The 22,259-nt window shown below is 40.2% G+C and overlaps 1 protein-coding gene across 1 annotated transcript in view; it reads left to right on the top strand.

Moving 5' to 3' along the window:
- Positions 1–20,938, top strand: part of LOC127450920 (voltage-dependent T-type calcium channel subunit alpha-1H-like) — a 103,630-nt gene extending 82,692 nt beyond the window's left edge. Inside the window, exons 22-33 of the mRNA XM_051715396.1 lie at positions 22–111; positions 821–1,034; positions 4,026–4,177; positions 4,902–5,011; positions 6,840–6,973; positions 8,649–8,719; positions 12,112–12,190; positions 12,751–12,872; positions 12,991–13,296; positions 14,803–14,971; positions 15,345–15,502; positions 15,588–20,938. Coding sequence (XP_051571356.1) covers positions 22–111; positions 821–1,034; positions 4,026–4,177; positions 4,902–5,011; positions 6,840–6,973; positions 8,649–8,719; positions 12,112–12,190; positions 12,751–12,872; positions 12,991–13,296; positions 14,803–14,971; positions 15,345–15,502; positions 15,588–16,580 — 2,598 coding nt within the window. The 3' untranslated portion in view covers positions 16,581–20,938. The remainder of the gene's footprint in view (positions 1–21; positions 112–820; positions 1,035–4,025; positions 4,178–4,901; positions 5,012–6,839; positions 6,974–8,648; positions 8,720–12,111; positions 12,191–12,750; positions 12,873–12,990; positions 13,297–14,802; positions 14,972–15,344; positions 15,503–15,587) is intronic.
- The last annotated feature ends 1,321 nt before the right edge of the window (positions 20,939–22,259 follow it).

Below are 22,259 nucleotides of genomic sequence, written 5' to 3'. Positions count from 1 at the left end.
CACTGTGTCTCTCTTCCACAGGCTCTTATGTCACTGTTCGTGCTGTCCTGTAAGGACGGATGGGTGAATATAATGTACGACGGGCTGGATGCTGTGGGGGTGGACCAGCAGGTTTGGATTTGCTTTGCTTAATCAGGCCAATGATGTTACAATATTTGGGTAAATTACAAATAAGGATGTTCAAAATACTAAAAATTAGACATCTTTAAAAATCTAGTTTAAACGCACATTCTTGGAAATGTAATCAATGTTTTTATGATGATGTTATTTTTGGAAAACATTTACCATTTCCAACCAAACATTTATTTTAATGAGATAATACTGTAGAAGAGGTTGGGTAGTTGACTCATGTGACCATGGACATTTGTTTTATCAGTATCAATATTTTAGGTTGAAATTTATATAAATGGATAAGGGAAAGTGTATATTTTAGGTCCTGTAACTGGTCAACATCTCTTTTAAGTTTTTCACCATTTCTAATCACCATTTTTCCTTCACTAGATCATTTTAAATAGTCCTGTGGTGTGACAAATTAATTTTGAAAAGTGCAAATATTTCATGCCGTCTCATTTGATATGAGGTCATAAAAGCTGCACGCATAATAATGTTAAAAGATTTGCAAAATGCTGTTTAAAATAGTTTTAGATTAAATCTAGTATATGCACATGTATTTTTATGCAACAGATTCAGACAAAAAACAAATTACATCACGTCATGGACCTATTTATCGAGAAAAAAAAAAATCAGATGAATTTCCTAATTTGTCAAATGATGGATGTGTCCTCTGTCTCCTTGTACCCCACGTCTGTCTCCATTGCAGCCTGTGCGCAACCATAACCCCTGGATGCTCCTCTACTTTATCTCTTTCCTCCTGATCGTCAGCTTCTTTGTACTGAACATGTTTGTGGGCGTGGTGGTGGAGAACTTCCACAAGTGTCGACAGGACCAGGAAGAAGAGGAGGCACGTATGCGCGAGGAGAAGAGGCAGCGGCTCCTGGAGAAAAAGCGCAGGAGTAAGGCGAATTGCGGGTCTGGTCGGTAGTCTATTTTTCTGAGCACTGCCTGCTTCCAGAGTCTGAGAGAGAAAGCTATACAGATTTATAAAAAAAAGGACAGAAGTAGTCAAAAGGCTGAAGAAATTTTAAAACCTTGCACATCTTGGCACGAATCAGATGTCAGCCTTGGATTGTGATGGACTGCAGCATGCTCTTGCATGAGATCCCCGCACCACCAAACGCTGCATGAAAAGCCAAGAGGAGTTTGCACAGCACATATTGGGTTGGCGTCATGACCAGACCGGTAGTAGCATCATTCTATGAGTATGTAGTGGATCAGGGTAAATGAAAACAAACACAGTGAGCATTACTGTTTATTTAGTGAAAAAAGAGTAGAAGAGTGTGTCCAAAAGGGAACAGTTAGAAAATCAAAGTGGACGTAGTGGGCATCGGTGACATTTAGATAGGGTGACATTTAGGGTTCATTCAGGACAGGGTGGTGACTTTTTATTTTTTATTAATTTATTTTTATGTTTCAAAATACTATTTTGGCTCAAAAATCGGAGGGTGCATTATGCTTTTGGGTTGGTGTTGATAATTTATTCTAGAGTGCCGAGCTTCCAGCTCAAACATGTGAAATTATATAAGTTAATCCATAATTAGAGAAATCATAGGTGGAGACTAAGTAAAGATTTCCATTGGTTACTCTCTGGCTGGCAGTCTTAATCAGTCTTGCACACAGAGGCCACTATTAGTGTTGTCTGGTTCACTTCTGTGTGCATTAAAGACTCTGAGAAAGGTAGCCATGATTTTATGTGACTAAACAAATAAATGTGAAGAACTGTGTTCTTTGTTTAAGCACCATGCATGGCAGGGAAAAGCTACCTGATAAATGGTCTGAAGTGTAAAACCTGACAGTTTTATCTATGTTTGTCACACTCGGCTCCTCTAGCCTTTACTGCAGTCTGGGATAAATAGCGCATGCAAGTCTGACTCATTGTGCTCATAGCTGAGTCTATAGCGATCGAGTTTTATTTTCCTAAATCTATTCAAAGAGCCCCTCAATCCATTCATCTGGGATAGATCTTAGGACATATCTCAAGACAGTTCTCACTACTCAAAAAGTGAGTTCAGCAGGACCAGGAGGCAAATATTTGTATGTCTGCAATATATCCAGTTATTTGTGGAATGATCCATTATACAGACCCACTTGGAATCTGTGACCACAGTAATTGCATAATTGGAACGCCCAAAATTCTGTTCTGTTCTGTTCTACTCATTTCACGATATATAAAGAAATAGTTCACCCCAAAATGAAAATACTGTCAATATTTATTCACCCTCGTTCCAAACCCATATGACTGTCTTTCTTCTGCGGAGCACAAAAGAACAGATTTTAAGAATCTAATTTCCATACAATGGCAGATGATAGTGCCTCTCTTAAAGCTTAAAAAAGCACCCAAAAGTGTCATAAAAGTAGTACATGCAACTCATCATATTCATCATGCATCATATTTCAATTAATCTGAAGGCATACTTTGAAAACTATGTATGATGAACAGACCAAAATTCAAGTCGTTATTCAGCCTAAAATCAAATCAATTTATTGATCAACTCAAAACAGTGATCAGCCTCAAATCTATAACATGAATTGGGCCGAACTGGTCTGGAACTGCGTACTGGCATCTTTGAAAAAAATAAAAATAATGGTAGTTTGTTTGTCAATACATTCTATTTCTTGTATGCTCCTGTCCAGTTTTTGATCCATTTCACACATTTTGTCACCATTTAGCAAGTGTACTTGCTTAAATATCTTTCAAGTTTATTACATTAAGCATAATGCTTCGCTCTTGTCAGTTGTGGACCCTGGGAAAAGAGGCATATTCGAGAGCAGTATGTTCTCTAGAGCAGCACGAAACAGCGCACCCCCTATAAACAGACACACGTTCCACTTCTCCATTGCTCTGTGTTCATTTTTCTGTTTCATAGAAACCCTGAAGAGTTTTTGAAAATGTTCCTATTTTGCACTTTTTGTTATTTCATACAAATATTGTCATACAAATTATATTTTAAGAATGTCAATTTGAGAAAAATGTATAAATACTACAAAGTTTAGAAATGCATGTAAAAAAAAAAAAAAAAAAAAAAAAAAACTCTAAAATATTTTGTAATGGGGGGAGGGGTGATCATGTCAAATCTTGCCATCAGATTTTATGGTTCCCCCTCCTCCAAAGTACATATTTAACCCCTGCGCTTTCATTTTTGGGTGAACTTTTCCTATAAAAATTCTGCAGATTCTCCCCAAAAATATGTGCAGAAAAGAAAAAAAAGAAAAAAAGGCCACAGATTCTATCTGTGCTTGTCATTATCCCATCATATTGAGAGACTGATTCTGTGTGCAACTTTACAAGATTGTCAAGATGGCCATGAATGTTATAACTATTAGGGAAAGTTGTTAGATGCATCGGTGATGCTGTATTTGCATGTTTAAGTCTATCAGGTATTCAGTAGCTTAAAGGCTTCTCTCTTGGCATATGGTGTTTACTAGAAAACATGCTTTTATGGCAGACTCAGAAAGATGGATTCAAACAAAACACAATTTTATGGTTGCTGTCATGTCCAATATATCACCCACGAGACAACTAATCAATATACATTTACCTTTAAGCTCTCCTTGAGAAAAACTCAGTACAGTACATCCCCCATACCCTGTGCCATACAAAGAAATCCTTTTATGTTTTCAGCACAGCCATGTTTACAACGGCATGTTCACCCAAAGCAGCATGCTTTAAGTTCATGAAGATACGAGTGCTGCACGAGAGGGCTTTTGGTAAACAGATCTCTTTAAAGCAAATTATCACAATAATATCACATTATCACATTGATAGCAAGGTTACATCCTGGTCCTCTCTGCAGTAATCGTCTCTTCATACCTAGTGCCTCTTGCCTCTACATCAGTGTATTGCTTTGTACATATTTACCCTGAACTGACCCTTGCCATGCTGTGTTTTTGTGTGACTGTTTCAACAGAGGCCCAGCAGAGACCGTACTATGCAGACTACTCTCCAGCCCGCCTCTACATCCACACACTGTGTACCAACCACTACCTGGACCTCTTCATCACCTGCATCATCTGCATCAATGTGGTCACTATGTCTATCGAGCATTACAATCAGCCTTTGGTGAGTCTCTGAACTCTCAATTATCTTTTTGCTGATTTGTTACAGTTGCAGGAGAGGTTTATGGAACATTTATGGATACTTGTGCATATCTTGATTTTGTTAAATTGTACTGTAGGGCAATTCATATGTACTCCTGGAGGGCCACCATCCTGCAGATTTAGTTTTAACCCTTGGCTTTGAGGATGCAAAATAATTTTGGACATTGCAGCGAAGGATTTGACTGTCATGCTCTAGGGCTTTTGTTTCTAATAAATAATAAAATTACAAATAACAGATAATATTATATTTAAACTGTTGAAATGTCCCATCTACTCCACTTTCCCACAACAAGATAAACATATAGCTTTGAAATATTTCTTAATTGTGTTGACCCAAGAGGTCAGTGTGTGACATTTCTATTTTCTATGGGTCACACATCTTCTCGTCATACAAATTTGCGGGTGAGAGTTCACCAAACCTGAACTTTAGATCGCAGCGGATTGTGACATTTCTTCACATGAGCTTGCGTTTCCAGTCTTCCGCATGCGAACAATGCATATGAATGTAAGTGCGAAGTCTAATGTGATCCTTAACGCTGAAGACCTTGATTAGCTGGTTCAGGTGTGTTTGATTAAGGTTGGAGATAAACTCTGCAGGATGGTGGCCCTCCTGGAACGGAGGTGAATAGCCCTGTTGTACTGCATTAAAATATATGTGCTAAAATCATTACTTCTGTCTCCCACAGTACCTTGAAGAGGCACTGAAATACTGTAACTATGTCTTTACCATCATCTTCATTATTGAGGCTTTGCTCAAACTTGTGGCTTTTGGCTTTCGGAGATTCTTCAAAGACAGGTATTGTGGCAGGTCTATAGATGTCTAATATGAAAGGACCTTATTCAGAATAATGAATGAGAATGAGAATGGGAATGAAAACGAGGCTGTGAGGGATATAAGTACAGCCACTTCATTGGGTTGTAATTAACTGTTGTTTAAATTGGTGTTGATAGTTGAGCTGACAAAGCACTGAAAAAAAAAAAAAAAACATCTTTCCAAAACATTTTCAGAAACCAAATACTCCTGAAAGCAAACACTGAAAATGAGATGTTTTCAAAAATTAAATGTGGCACATCTCTGAAAAAAGTTTCGAATAAACAGATGAAATTAACAGTATTAGGAATGGATGCAATTTGGCAATTTTTCTTTTTTCTTTTGTACCTCTTGTCATATATGGCAAGGCAGGCCAAATCAAAGGTTATCACAGGCCAACTTTTCTAATCCTAATCCTGATACTATATGAAGTCGCTATAAGACCCCCTTTCCACCTGGTATTAAGATGCGTTTTGGTGATCTGATCACGTGGTCAGCACTAAATACAGGTCTAAATGGGGTCTAAAACATTTTGTGATTAAATCACAAAAAGCACAGATAATTTGTTCAAAACTGCATGTGACTGCATCGCCTTTGAGGTGTAAACACTAATCTGTCCTGTATGTGTCCCGACAGCAGCGAAGCACCACCCTCCTCCCCTGTCAATCAACCGCTGTGCTAAAACAAGAGTTTAAACTTTGTCGGTTAAGAGTGGATTTAAAAGGAAATAACCGTCTGCTCTGAAAATTTTAAAAAGTGAATACATGTTGTGCTTTGATGTCATGCAGAAACACAATGACATAGTGATTAATGTATGTCATCATGAAACAGAGTCCCTCCCCTCCAAATCCGATCACAAGTGGTCACAGGAGACACATTTAAGCGACCAGGTGTAAACAGCGGTGTGACTTACCTGACCACATGTGATCGAATCACCCAAGACGCATCTTAATATCAGGTGGAAACGTGGTCTAAGATGTCAGTGGGGAGTCTTGTCAGTCCCCAACCCCTCAGTTGCTTTGTCCCTTATCTCAGGCTCTTCGTTCAATGGATATATTGTATGCTTTTCGATCTGCAGTCATGCAGCTTTTGCAATGAAACCCCAAGTGCAAGATTGTTCCGATAAACTGAATAAAAGTCTTTAGTAGCTTTGTGCCATTCTTCCATCAAAATACATTTTTATCTTCATTCTGATCTGGTAAGCATTGATTATTGGCTTAATTCAAACTAAAAAACTGCAGACATAACAGATCAAAGCCTTACTGTCTGTTTCTCAGACCAGACAGAATAGATAATTCACACTAGTGAATCTCTCATGGGAGAGATAAGATATCACTTGTTGAAAAGGGGGATTATGTAAATCACCTGCAATTTCAATTCTTTTGTCATTTTGCAATACACTCGCATTTGAACGCAAAAATGGACTTGCACAGTGCGTGTATTATCACAGGGTAACCTCTCTAATACAATACATTTTGCAAACAAACTTTATAATAAAACATGTCAGTGTGATTAAGTCTTGTTTTAATACGTCTGATGTTATGTGATTCACTGGGAACTGGATGAATCATTTATTTCACTTTAATGAAACATGATCAATTAAAAGGAGTCATGATCCCTGTTTATCATTAATCTCACATTAGCACATGTTCAGGTGCAATCAGCCATATGCTGTTGTATTTGCAATATGCTTTTGAATCTGTGTACAGTTTGTGAGCTCAGCTTGCTTAAAGTTCAGACAGCTACTAAAACTAAACAATGCACATTGCGGGGTGTTGTGTTTTAACTGTATAACTTTGTATTGCGCTGGCAGATGGAACCAGCTGGATCTTGCCATAGTTCTGCTCTCTATCATGGGCATCACGCTGGAGGAGATCAAGATGAATGCAGCATTGCCAATCAACCCCACCATCATCCGTATTATGAGAGTGTTGAGGATAGCCAGAGGTACTGCAGTTTTGCAGCTGCATGTATCAACAATGTTCTTAAGTATCTCCTCCTATTAAAGGGATAATTAACCCCAAAATTACAATTCTGTGATCATTTACTAACCCTCATGTTTTTTCCATATCTGGAAGACTTTCTTTCTTCCATGGAACACAAAAGGAGATGTTAGGCAGAATTACAGTCTCAGTCACCATTCACTGTAATTGTATGGGAAAAAGATTAAATGAAAGTGAATGGTGACGGAGACTAACATTCTTCCTAACATCTCCTTTTGTCTTCCACAGAAGAATGAAAGTCATAGAAGTTTGGAACAACATGAGGGTGAGTAAATACATTTTAATTTCCATTTGGTGAAGTATTCCCTAAAGTACAAGGACGTTTCTTCAACTTCAGGCAATTTTAATTCCCAGGGGTTGATTTTCATTCAAACAAACCGATTTAAACTTTTTTCTTATTATTTAATGTATAATAAATATTCTTATTGTTTTTATTTAACCAGGCTTTCATCATTTATTTTTGGTATTTTTCAAATGCCTTTTAGTATTTACAGATTTTACTGATTTAACCTTGTCCCAAACCCAGACTTTAATTTCAAACTAGAAAAATCCATTAAAAAAAATAGAAATTATTACATAAGGAAAAAAGAACTAGGTGTGCTACAAAGGTGTCAAAAAGGTATAGGTACTGGTGCATTTTGGGAAAAAAAGGGGGTAACAGAATTTATGTAAAAAGAGAAAAATCCAAGGCATTTATGAGGTATGGAAAAAAAGCCTTTATTCTACTGGACTACAACATGTGTTTTGGTTAAAAAAAAAAAAAACCTTCATCAGTGTACCCTGATCCATATCACATTGTGCCTTGGATTTTTCTTCTTTTTTTTTTTTTACAAATTATTACTTTTAAAACTATGATAATCTAAACAACTAGTTAATTAAATATAAACCATTTCAATATTTATTATGTGAAAATTATTTCTATACATTTTTATGGCGTCATTTCCTCCACGCCAAAACATTTTGCCCATAATAATGTTTTTTAAAAAGTTAGTGGGTTTGTTAACCAAGCCAACAAAAGTGTTAGTGACGAGTATGATTAAGATGAAATATGACACTAGTGATATTTGAAGAAAACAAAGAAAAATCTAGAAAAATATCACTTGAGAGCAGTCTATTTTTAATGGGTGTCATTTCCAATCACGCTGTAATTTTGCCAAATTATGCAAAAAATGTGAACATATTATGTATACATATATATAACATATTAGCTAGATAAAAGAGTGGCCATTAAAAAATAAAAAAGATTTTATTTCCATCACCGTCATTTCCACCACATAATTCTATTAAATGCAATACAGTTTTTGAGATGTGGTGGAAATGAAACTGTGGTGGGAATTTTAATGACTTTCATTAATAAAATGGCAAAAATGACATCTCCTGTGATACTTGTACATACTGTACAATGTTGGACATTGTTAGTAGACAAATAAAGTGTGAAAAAAATGTTTTAACGAGACTTTACTCTCTAGAAGTCCACAGTGCTAAAAGTGCCTGATGTCGGATAAAAACACCCACAAATAGCCTGGGATATGTTTTCTGTGCAACTTTAGTGCCATCATTTTTATATACGAGTAGAAATGAGTGGGTATAAGGGGTTCTCATTATGCTTTAATCCACAGTACTGAAGCTTTTGAAGATGGCTACTGGCATGAGAGCCCTGTTGGACACAGTAATGCAAGCTTTACCGCAGGTAACTAAAGCTGTGCAAATATTCATACTGTATATAGGCCTATATAATTCACCATATACTGTATATACAATATACAGTTTACACGCATGTGTCTGTTGTAGGTATATGTGGATACAATTGACATATATATGCGTGTGGTTTGTTTTAGAGGGGTAAAGATGTAGTGCAGTATTGCAATGCGCAATGTGGAAGACATGGGGGAGGACAGAGAAAAAGTTGCAGAGAAACTATGTTTCCCTATCTGTCACTCACTCAATGTTGTGTTGATGTAGTGACACTAGGGGTCACTCTTGGGAGCCCCAAACACCATTCGACTCAGCTACACGATTCAGTTCGCCAGGCGCCCGCCTAGGTTCAGCGGCGTCCGCTTCACCTCGATGAAGGGCGAGAACGCCGCTACCTTGCGTGCAGAGATCGCTACCCTTCTGCGCAAGGGCGCGATAGAGCCTGTCCCTCCAGCTGAGATGAAGAAAGGGTTCTACAGCCCTTACTTCATCGTACCAAAGAGAGGCGGTGAGTTGTGACCAATCCTGGACCTGCGAGTACTGAACCGAGCTTTGCACAGACTCCCGTTCAAGATGCTGACTCAAAAGTGCATTCTAGCAAGCATCCGGCATCAAGATTGGTTCGTGGTGGTAGACCTGAAGGACATGTACTTCCATGCCTCGGTCTTACTTCGACACAGACCCTTCCTACGGTTTGCCTTCGAAGGCCAGGCATACCAGTACAAGGTCCTCCCCTTCGGCCTGTCCCTGTCCCCTCGCGTCTTCACAAAGGTCGCAGAGGCAGCCCTTGCCCCGCTAAGGGAAGTGGGCATCCGCATCCTCAACTATCTCAACGATTGGCTGATCCTAGCTCACTCTCGAGAGTTACTATGCACACAAAGGGACCGCGTGCTTCGGCACCTCAGCCGACTGGGGCTTCGGGTCAACTGGGAAAAGAGCAAGCTCTCCCCGGTTCAGAGCATCTCTTTTCTCGGTTTGGAGTTGGACTCAGTCTCGATGACTGTGCGTCTCACGAACGAGCATGCACAGTCAGTGCTGAACTGTCTGAAGGCGTTCAGACGGAGAACAGCGGTTCCACTGAAACACTTTCAGAGGCTCGTGGGGCATATGGCATCCTCAGTGGCGGTCACACCGCTCGGGTTGATGCATATGAGACCATTTCAGCACTGGCTTCGGACTCGAGTCCCGAGATGGGCATGATGCCGCGGGACACATCGCTTGACCATCATGCCGGTCTGTCGCCGCGACTTCAGCCCTTGGACCGACCTGGCATTTCTACGGGCAGGGGTTCCCCTAGAGCAGGTCTCCAGGCACGTCGTGGTTACAATAGACGCCTCCAAGACGGGCTGGAGTGCCATATGCAATGGGCACACAGCCGTCGGCTCCTGGACTGGCCCGAGGCTGTGTTGGCACATCAACTGCCTAGAGTTGTTGGCAGTACTGCTCGCCCTGTGGAGGTTTCAGCCAGGGCATGCACGTGTTGGTCCGGATGGACAACACAGCGATGGTAGCATACATCAACCGCCAAGGCGGTCTATTCTCCCAATGCATGTCACAATTGTCTCCTCCTCTGGAGTCAGCAGCCCCTCAAGTCGCTACGAGCCATTCACATCCCGGGCAACCTCAACACCGCAGCGGACGTGCTGTCACTTCAGGTTACCCTCAGGGGAGAGTGGAGACTCCACCCTCAGGTGGTCCAGCTACTTTGGAGTCGATTCGGTCAAGCACAGGTAGACCTGTTTGCTTCCCAGGAATCCTCCCACTGCCCGCTTTGGTACGCCCTGACCGAGGCACCTCTCGGTATAGACGCGTTGGCACACAGCTGGCCTATAAACTATGCAAGTATGCTTTTCCCCAGTGAGCCTACTTGCACAGACCATCCTAGTAGCACCCTACTGGCCCACCCAGACATGGTTCTCGGATCTCACGCTCTAGAAGCTCTGAGCAGCTCTTTTTCTGCTTTGGTGGACAGCGGAAAGGAAGCACTGTCTCCAAACAGAGGATCGCCCACTGGGTCATTGACGCCATCACAATGGCATATCAGGCTCAGGACGTGCCACCCCCTGTGGGGTTACGAGCCCACTCTACCAGGAGTGTGGCGGCCTCCTGGGCCCTGGCCAGTGGCGCCTCTTTGGCAGACATCTGCAGAGCAGCGGGCCGGTCTCGTCCCGAGTAGTGGCAGGCACGAGCAGGTAAGTTCCGGGACAACTGTCCGGGTGTACTGCTTTCCCCTCCCTTGAGGGGAAGACGTGCGCTCTTGACTCCCAGTAGTGTTCACAGACTGTGATCCCTGAATGACATTCCTCCTTAGCCCTGTGGCAGTTGAGTTTGCGGAGAAACTCGCTGCCGGCTCAGTAAGTGCGCTAATGAGGCCCTGTAATGAGGTAGGTGCTCCGCATGTGCTGGTTCTCCCGAAGGCAATTTTCCGCAAAATCGTTTCCCTGTTGGTAAACTGCATCTTCCTTGGGCAGGAACCCCTCTGCCCCCGGCCACCATGCTTTGTAGAAACTCCTCCCCCTTTGGGTAGGACCTACCATGGGACCTCTCCATGTGACATACTTCCGACAAGGCTCGGTAAAGACCATGTGACGTATTTCCACTCAAAATACCCCCCATTTTTGGTGGGGTGTGGTCTCCGCGGTGTCTTCCCCTTGGGAGTGACACCCCCCGACGTAGACACTTAGGGCTCACAGTCAGTTAACAAATTCCACTCTTTTTGGGGAGAAAAGAGAAGGAAAAGAGGCCTTGGCTGGGCTAGCCTGTCCACCTATTCGTTGGGCAGTCGACTTGATCCTGAAGGACAGTTCGACGCTCATAAAGAACGTTGGGGGAGGTTACGTGACGGCCTGGTGCGCTGGCTACGAGGCACACAGCAGTCTGCCCATCACACACCGCCAGTTCAAGTAACACAGTTCGGGTAGTTGTGGCGTTTTGTATAGGGACCCCTAGTGTCACTACATCGACACAACGTCGAGTGAGTGACAGATAGGGAACTTCATGGTTACTTTCGTAACCTCCGTTCCCTGATGGAGGGAACGAGACGTTGTGTCCCTCTTGCCACAATGCTGAACTACCTGCTGAAATGGCCGGGACCTTATCTCGGTTCCTCAGCACAAAACCTGAATGAGTGGTTGCATACCAGCTCCTTTTATACCCATATGTCCGGGGGAGTGGCATGCAAATTCCACTCGCCAATTCTCATTGGCCTTTTAAAAAAGGTGTTTGGGGCTCCCAAGAGTGACCCCTAGTTTCACTACATCGACACAACGTCTCGTTCCCTCCATCAGGGAAGGGAGGTTATGAAAGTAACCATGACGATAACACCATGCTACTTTCCATGATTGATTGTTTAATAACATACTGTGATAATGTGCTTCATCTCTTCAGGTGGGAAATCTGGGCCTGCTGTTTATGCTCCTCTTCTTCATTTATGCGGCACTTGGCGTGGAGCTTTTCGGGAAACTAGGTCAGTGCTGCATTCCTGCACTGTTCATACTAAGCTCTCCATTTGACAGTTGTAGCAGCTTTGCTCTACCTTAGCTTAGGTCGGAAATATTGAAATGTGATCCTTAAGGGCATGTTTCCCTCACAGAGCTCTCCTTAAACTAGTACTGTCATGATAGGAGAAGGGCCTAAATTGGCTCTGTTGATCTTTGGAGCTTGCTCCTGCAATAGCAGTTTTTTGTGAGAATGCCCCTAGGCTTAAAAAAAAGTCATTTCTATGCTACTTACAGTATATCCCTGTGAGAAGTCTCTTGAACAGGAATGACAGTATTACACTTTCTCCTAAAGTGCAAGCCCTCTAATTACTTTCATTAGCCTTCAACTTTAGAATCAATGCTAATTATTGTGTCAGACGTGTCTGCTTGGCTCGTTTGCTCTTTTAATGGTATACAGAGGACTCAGTCAGGTTACTTCCACTTTTAGCAACACATTCTAGGAATCTAGCTAAAACTTTTCTATTTAGGATGTGATTAACAGTGTTTGATAATTGTTTCCCTTTTGTCAACCAATATTTTCATCTAGAATGCAATGACAACAACCCATGTGAAGGATTAAGTCGTCATGCCACATTTGAAAATTTTGGCATGGCCTTTCTAACATTATTCAGAGTGTCAACAGGGGACAACTGGAATGGTATAATGAAGGTACTAAAAGCTAGTTTGGCATCTGACAACTGTATTGCACTGACTGTATTAAGGAAGTTTATAGGTGGTACAATTGTATTCTCCCTGTTATTGTCACTAAAGTGTTGTTTGTGTGCAGGACACTTTGCGAGAGTGCACTCCAGAGGATAAACACTGCCTCAGCTACCTGCCCCTGGTCTCCCCCATTTACTTTGTCACATTTGTGTTGATTGCTCAGTTTGTGCTTGTTAATGTGGTTGTGGCTGTACTGATGAAACACTTGGAGGAGAGCAATAAGGAAGCTAAGGAAGATGCAGAAATGGATGCTGAGATTGAGATGGAGATGGAAATGGCTCGGCGTCTCAGCAACGTCTCAGTAATGAGCTCTACAGGGCCTGAAGGAAGGGCAACTTTTGTAGGACTACACCCAGATTCACCTGATGAGGTAAGTAAGCCCAGTTTGCCTTAATGACTCAAAAGCTTCTTAAAGAACAAATGTTTGTCAGAGATGTGGCACAGTGGCCTGTGTATATGCTCAGGACATGTACTGCAAGATTGTAAGATGGCTCAGGACTCCAGTTCGAGTCTGGCCTGAGTCATGTCCATTTCTCACCCTATTTCCAGTCCAAGCTCTACCTTCCTGTAAATAAAGGCAAAAATAAAGAAAAATAAAATGTTGAGACTAGGGTTGTCACGATACCATAATCATATCTTATGATACTATACCAGCTAAAGTATCACGATATTAAGTAGTATCACGATACCACACGATAGTGTGTTAATTCTTAAAACAGTTTGTCATAGCAAAGGTGGTTCTTAGAAATTCCACTTGTTGCACCGGAAGTAGTGAAATTGACTAATACATTCTTAGTTTGATGTAAAAAAATAAAAACATCGCAGCATCAAAACAGCCATGAAGTGGCACTAACCCGTGTGTATTCTGCCGAAGCAGTGGGATGTGTCCAAAGGTGTTTATTAAGGTTGCTGGTGTTTCACCTTTTGGCTTGAAATCTTTGTAGGCATTCACAGCAGATAGGTTTTCCCGGTCTCATCTGGCAAAACCCAAAATAATTTTAAAAATCTCGCTATGTGAATTGTGTTGTGTAAAAAGCTTCTCACTCTCCAAACTTTACTTAAATCCATATAATCCATTTGGAGACACGACCGCCAAATTAACATGCTGCGATTCAGACGTGTGTGTTTGAAGCTTGGGAAAACCACTCATTGAAAAATAAACAATACCATATAAGAGGCCAATTCTAAACAGCATTTTGCGATCTTAAAAGGCACTGCGTGAAGGGGATGCTACTCGAAAAGACTATATTTTTAATGTTATTGCAGACATAGGTCTGATTTAAATGAAGGTTTTAGCTAAAATAATATTTACTACCGCACAGGCAACATAACTTACGGTACTACTTATTAACGGTTGTACCGTTTAAAAAATACTTTGGCGCCGGCAGTATTTTGAAGCTTTAGTACCGCGATACTACCGTAGCACCGGTCTACCGTGCAACCCTTGTTGAGACGATTCAAGCCGTATATTTATGACAAAAGTAAAATTAACTGGCCATAATGTACCAGCCGTTGTCCCACTTGTTCTCTCTGTTTAGTTTAGTTAGCAAATATTGTATATCATTAACTATAAAAAGCAGCCTGATTTAGCTGCAGGAAACAGTATTGCATTTGTTTTGTTTTTTTATTGGGTGCTGAGTTGTCACAATACAAAGAAAATATGCTGAGAGGATGTGGACAGCGAGAAGTGTGGCTCTGTGGGGAGGCATGGAACATTTGTCACCTCTCTTGGGCTGCTCTGGCAAGGAGTCTATTTGCTTTGTCAGCTGCAGCGAGCCGATGAATGAGCCCAGCTTGCTTAGTTCTAGGTGTTTATGGGTTTTGTGAGTTTATGTATGAGGGCAGACGAAAGATGCAATACATTTCTCTTTCACAGGATGAGGGGATGCACAGAACCCAGGAGAATTTGCTCTCTCCGCGAAAAATGTCAGTGTCAAGGATGCACTCTTTGCCCAATGACAGTTACATGTTTCACGCTGTGAGGCTGGCCAGTGCTCCATATCCACTTGAAGAGGTGGAACCCAGTCAAGGATACCTTGAATTAGGTACTAAATATTTCCCTTCGAGTTCATCTTTGAGTTCATGTCTTTGTGATTTCTGCCTTAAAAAGTCAAAATGCAGTAACTACGCCAACACTGAAACTGAATAAAAATTATTTTTCTTAAAAAGATTTTTGATTGTCCAGTCAAATGTGGATTATACAATAGTCTCACTCCATTTTCTCTGAATCTGAGTATAGTTGAGGAAAATATGTTTGTCAGAACAGGTCATAGATGTTATTTTGGTTATAACTCAAAAATGTGTAGTTACTGCTTTTTGGCTTTGCAAAGCAGTACTGTAATTACTTTATATTGACCTCTAAAGGAAAAAGTTACTTATGGGCTTATAGTGTAAACACTCCCTTATCCTTTCCTGTAGGCTCCATCACCTCGGTTAATTCCCAGCTATGTGAGGGCCATTCCCTGCCCCAGGTCCCTGGTGTTCCTCCCCATTCCCAGTTCAACAGCTGCCTCCCCAGAATTCCCCCTCCCAAGCCCTCTCCGACCCACAGTATAGGAAGGACTCTACACAGACAGGTACACTCTCGCTTATCCCCTCATTATTAGGCAATTCATTTGCAAATGTATGTGCTTTACATGTTATACAATTTTATTCTTTCAGGAGGCAGTACAAAATGACTCAATTGATGTGCAAAGTTTCGACTCCAAAGACAATCTTGACAGAGAGGCAGGGATAACTACAGGCAGCTTGATGCTGCCTGTTCCACGGATCTACGGTCCCATCAGCCCCCAGGTGTCACCCTTGCCACCCCCACGTGGACCGAGCGTCCGCACCTTCCAGCACCCCCACAGCCAGCACAATATCTCCTCTCGACCTTGCAGTCAGGCCAGCAGCAGCAGAAGCACCAGCCCCAGTGGCTCTATGTTTGACTCAGCTGATCCGACGGATGAGGAGGTCCGCCACATCAACAGCACAGCACAGCTGTGGGCAGGGGTCCAGCCAGAAGCCCGGAGTCACTCACTGTCTCCTTATGCCACCTCAGGGATGCTGCTTCCAATCCCAGTGAAGAACTGCAGCAGTGCTGCCAACTTAGGCGAGTTCAAAGATAAAGACACGAAGAAGTGCTTCAGTGTGGACACTGAGGGTTTTCTGGAAAAACCCTTCAGTACCGATGATCATCGTAGACACTCGATTGAGATTTGCCCCTCAGTAGATGATGAGATATTTGGTCAAGAACTCGGTGAAAAGGAGTATCCTCCAACACGTGGAAAGTCCTTGCACATTCCCAGGAAGAAAAAGATGAGCCCTCCTTGCATCTCCATAGAGCCCCCGTTTGAAACGGAGGCTCCTGGGTCTATTGGATCCATGAAAAAGCTGTCAGAGAGCAGCATGCTACTGCGGAGGAGGACACCGTCCTTTGACCTGACCCTGCAACGGGACTCTCTGGGTTTGCCGGAGAGCCAGCTGTCCACCCAGCCGCTCATCAAAGTAGAGCGGCATCCCTCTCACTGTGCCGAGTATTTGTCCCTGCCGCACCCCACTCCCATGGGCGGTCTGGCAGGCATTCTGTGCGAGAGCACACAGCTGCCCCCCTTTGATAGCAGATTTGAAGAATCCACAGACTTCAGCTCAGTAAACAGGACAGCCCAATAAGAGACATCAAAGGAGAAACGTGGGTGGCTTTATCCAAATTTTACCATCTGCACTCAAGGGTGTGGCAACTAGTTGAATGGGGGACATCAACCTCTTTCTGTAGCCAAAGTTTATTTCTTTGTTTCTTTTTCAATCGTAATAACATCATGAAAGCCAGTCAGGAATGACAACCGATCCTAGCTGGGACAGCTTTTGATTCGACTGTGATCGGGCAAGGTGTTGAACATGGGATATGCAATTTCAGGTTTCCAAATGGAACTCTGGTTCTTAATTTAGTCCCAGTGCTCAATCACATTGATTTGAGTTCAGGATGTGTAGTGTTGCAGTATGTATCTTCTGTATGATATTTGTCAGTCCTTCTTCTCTTTGTCATGAGCATTGCTAATGTTTTCTGTACAGATAGAGTATACAGATTAAAACAACTAATAAGAACTGTACATGTTATGTACTTTATTAACTCATGGTGTGTAAAAGAGAACATATTGTATTAGTGAAGAAATAAGCACTATTCATATGCACATATTTTTTATAGAAATCTATACTGTTTTTGCACATATCAGTTTGAACTTCAAGTTGAATTGTCCTCTGTTGTCTTCTTGTGAATGTAATTTTTTTTAATCAAATAGCTGTGGGATCAATTATAGTCTGTTAAGGCCTACTTATATTGAGAGGATTTTTATTTTTCTATTGGGAGGTGGGGTGTGTCATGTATAGATCCAATGAAAACCAAATTTTAAATGATCTGTAGCCTGAGTGCAATACACTATAAATGTTTCTGTAAGTTTACCCAGTTAGGTTAATAACTTTTTAACCCTTGTGCAACCCTCGGGACATTTATATCTTTTTCACTTCTGTTTTTTTGATCATTTTGTTGGTGTTAATGCCAACGGCATAAATTTTGCCAAAGGTGTGTACTTTTTGGGGAATTTTAATATTTCAACCTCAGTTCCTATAATACATCTATAATACACTGTGTACACAAAATAGTTACACTCAGGACCTTAAGGACAAAAATGTCCCCATTGAAACCCATTAAAACTGCAATATTTGATCCCAGTGCCATTAAAGCATAAAATCATGAATTCTATGATATTATGCTTTCATTCTGGAGCCCTGGCTTCAAAATGTAAATTTTTAATATTTTTCACCAGATGGCGCCATTTTTCTCATGTTTTGCCTATGGAGCAAATACATGCTTTTTTTCCCTATTTTCTGTTTGCTGTATTATAGAGCACTGCAGGCCAATTGAATAAATGATGCAGCTAAAATTGTGTAGGTGTGTTGGTATGGTTGTCAGAGTGTGTGTTTTTTTTTTATGTGTGTATTGAGGAGTGTGTGTGTGTGTGTGTGTGTGTGAAAAACAACAGTGGCATTGTGTAAACAAACTGGCATTTAAAGGGTTAAAATACTGAAAATGAATGAATATTTGAGTAATGATCAGGACTGATGTTGGTTAAAAAGTCAGTGAAAGCTGAAAATAATATTAATATATAATATTTTTATGGCAGTTTTTGACGCAGAAATTTTTGTCCTCTAAGGACCTCTGAGTAACTTTTTTTTATTGACACACAAGGGTTAACTCAAACATAGCCAGTAACATGAATCTCACACATACACAACCCTTTACCATGCTCAGGTTCATCTCAAAATGTATATTAAGATTTCCACTACACTCTACATTATATTCTAATTTAACAGCAACATAACCTTTTTTAACTTTTTTGTGGCCCTTGGCTTTTGCACAAGTTGCATGTGAAGGACAGAGTAATTCAAATGTAAATGTGACCTTGTTCTGTTTCTCCCGTTGTTCAAACTTTATAACTGTCATAGGAGAAGAAGAAGGGAGTTCATATCAGCACATATCTGATCTCCTTTTTAATCTATTCAGCTTTGAAATGGTACCTCTGGGTTTGTGCCCTCAGAAAAGAGTGAGGTGCAGTGCTCGAAGTTTACTGCACTTCTATAATTTACTCTACAGAGTACCAGCAGTTTTTCTTGTGTACCACCACTTCTCAGAGTCTCCCGGTACGATGTAATATCTTTATTTAATGTAAGTCAGTGATTTGATGCGGCCCGCCAATCACTTTTATCTGACCTTCCAAATGATTTTGATAAAATTGCGGTAAACACGTTTTTACTATGGTGGGTCACCACTTGATTTCCAATGTAAAATCTGGGTCCTGAAGCAAAACCAGTTAGAACGCTCTCTACACAAAACTCAGCGGTGAGTTTAACAACACTCAACATGTGCAACAGCATCGGTGCTCATCAAGCGATCCGTGGTCCAGTTCCAGAGGAGCGTGCATGTTTAAGCTTGTCTGGGCATAGTTCAGTTTCACTCTTCTCCAAAACATGAACCAGCAACTTTTGGGTGAGCACACTTTATCACGTCTTATTCACTCAAATATATTTATGCAAATTGCTTAGCTGCTGGGTGCAGTCAAAACTACAGACTTTAAAAAAAGCTGTTACAGAAGTGATGTCAGCTCATATGCACAACCTTGATGAAAACTGAACCTTCATAGAAAATATACAGGAAAATGTGCTTTTATTCTCAGTTCTTTTCTGTAGTGCTCATAAAAAGATTATGTGAAGTGTCACTGAACTTGCCTATGCATATATCCTGACAGTGTTTGGTTCTACATCGTTCTCAATCCTGAACATCATCAAATCAGTTTGTTCACCATTTCTAATGATTATTATCTGCACAAGTATCTGGCTCCTGTGTGCAAATTAATGTGTGCAGGATAAGGAAGGCAAATTGTGCCCTCATTGAATGGGAGGATAATAATAAAAAAAAAAAAAAAAAAAAAAAAAAAAAAAAAAAAGGAAAACAGACATAATGCTCTTTTTCAGTTTTAGGCTACATTTATTTTGTGTAAAAAGACAGTTCTATATTAGATTGCCATTGTTCTCTTATGTGTGTTGATATTGACAAAGACACAGACTTTAGCAGATCTAAATATTCTTTCTCAAATTACAGAGACAATAACCCTTTGTATGTTTTTTATTTTCAGAGTAAAGCTAATCAAAACCTATTTGATAGTTGAGGATGTAAGGCCATATTTGTTTTTCCACAAGATCTTATGAAGGAATTTACGGCCAGACCTTGAAAATCTTATTTAAATACCTCTTTCAACGTAATTAAATACTATTTTCACGTAAATAAACACATTATTAATCATTTGTTTTTACATGTTAACATGTTAGTTACAATAAAAGTGAGGGGAAAACATCATGTTTAATACTAACAAGGAGAGTACCTGCACTTTTTTGTTCCGCTTCAAGCACTGGTGAGGTGTTTAGTGAAAGAAATACAAAGGAACCTTTTGGTTCTTGAATTTTTAAGAGGTATCCATGTTATTTATGTATAGTTAAACAAAGCCACTGTTTTGGCAAATCACAGGTAAAATCCTCTTAATTAAAGTGATATTTCTCACACAACTGCATATCTAATGTCATCAATGTATCACAACATTTCAGATTAAATAATAGTTGATGCAGCCTATGTGCTGTGGTAAATTACTATTTTCCTCAATTTCTGAATTTCCTCAAAAGATGGAGAGTGAAATCTGTTGCATGTTCTGGAGAGGTTTTAGAAATACAACATCTGGATGTTTTTTGATGTTTCAATTTTCATTTATTTTCCATTTGAAGACTTATCTAATTGTACTGGGATGTAATTACAAGGTATTCCTCTTTGTAGAACTGAGTAAAATCACTTATTATTGTGTTATGCAATATTTTATGGTAGTCTACACTGAGTGCAAGCGATTTAGGTGTAAGCAAAAGTTATGGATGATAAAAGTATGTACTCTGACAACATAATCTGATATCAATTTAATATTGAACTTTGAAGCTAATGTGTGCATTGTTTCATTTCCTAAGGAACCACAGCCACAGTTTTGCAAAATGACTGTTGATTGAGTTTTTTTTTTAAATTGCTGTTGAATAAACGATATGAACTGGACAGAGTAGTATCTAAATGCTAAAAGCTTTCAGCATGTTGAAATTATTAGCTGTTTATATATATATATATATATATATATATATATATATATATATATATATATATATATATGAGCTTTTGCCATCTAGCAGCCTAATGTCCTTAACCCTTCAATAAATAATCAAAGCGTTTTCCTCAAGCTTTTATGATGACAGTCATTTCCCACTACTAAAACGTATTCATTTTAAGCAAACTGTCTGCAATAAGTTTGATTTTTTTGGTTTTCATAAGACTTGGTTGATAAAGCAGAAGTGTTTGAAAAGCTATACAATTGTATTGTATGTTTTATTCTGTAATGATCACAAGTGATCTGAGGGATATTCTCTGTCATATACAGATAAAAAAAATTACTGCAATAGAAAAATGTGTAATTTATTTCTTCAAGTTTATATAGAAAGTTCAGAGATCTGTTTCATTTTAATTTATTGTACTGAACTGCCCTACCAAAAGTGCTTTCAACTAAATGCACATTTGTCTTTTGTCTGTAACAAGGGATACATTCACATATCTCAGACAGTGAGCGGTTTAGGTCAGAAACCAATAGCCAGTTCAGACCTGGAATTAACCTTGAAACAGTTAAATGTCTACTTCAAAAGTACAAAGGCTGTGACATGAGCATAAATATGATCACATTAACAGCATTAAATATGGTGCTACTTTAACTAAGGTCTATCACCAAGTTACCACAATTCAGGCACGTGCAGAGGGGGTGTCTCTAGGGGCTTGAGCCCCTGCCCTTTTGCTGAGGTGCCCTTCAGAAGGAGCAGTGGCATAGCAAATGCCACCCAAAATAAAAGCTTTCACACCCAAATGAAATTACCTTTTTATGCTTAACAATAGTATGTAGGGTGTAAAATGCATCACTATAATGCTGAAACTTTGATGCATTGATTATGGAATTTAATAATCAATTGTAATGACTATAATACACAATGTGTTACAGAGGCTGTCTCAGATTACACGCGCGCACTCGCAACTGACGCGGGTCGTGTGACCGAGGAAACTTTAAGAAAGTTTATTTTGGATTTCTGCCTCATTGTTCATAACTCTGCACAACTGTATAAGCAAAATAAGATAATTGTTGTTCTTTTCATATCCACTTATGATATATTATGCATATTGTGGAATATTTGGAGAATACAGTTGAAAGGTAGGCGATACTAAGCCTCTACTTGTGAGCATTATTTGTCCTAAACGTGTTACACACCATTATGTTTTTAATTCTGTCAGTCTGCTTGATTTAAAGATCAGACTATCTGCCTTTATAGATGACAGATTTCATTTATATTTCAATTGTTTCAGTAATTGTTCCCATGATGATATGCAATTTTATTATGCATAATTAGCAGTCTACTTACAGTCTGTGTGCATAAAGTTTGACAAGATACGCTATTATCCTTTATTCATTTTGACTTAATAATTACCGTTAGAGGTCGACCGATATATCGGTTTTGCCGATTAATTGGCACGATAACAGATTTCTGGAACTATCGTTATCAGCAAAAATCGACACCGACAGTTTTTCTCCATTGCGTCCAGTGCTGGAGTGGCAGGGAAGGTTCCGCTGTCATTATACAGTATAAAAGAGGCCTCTAGAAGCAAAATAAAAGCTACCACTCACTGATGCCTTGTGGTGTTTGTTTTGACACGTGAGACTACACTCTGCATGG

The sequence above is a fragment of the Myxocyprinus asiaticus genome, chromosome 13, assembly GCF_019703515.2.
Source record: "Myxocyprinus asiaticus isolate MX2 ecotype Aquarium Trade chromosome 13, UBuf_Myxa_2, whole genome shotgun sequence".
NCBI classification, from domain to species: Eukaryota; Metazoa; Chordata; class Actinopteri; order Cypriniformes; family Catostomidae; genus Myxocyprinus; species Myxocyprinus asiaticus.
The sequence above is the reverse complement of the archived record's forward strand: the minus strand, read 5'-3'. Positions and strand labels throughout refer to the sequence as shown.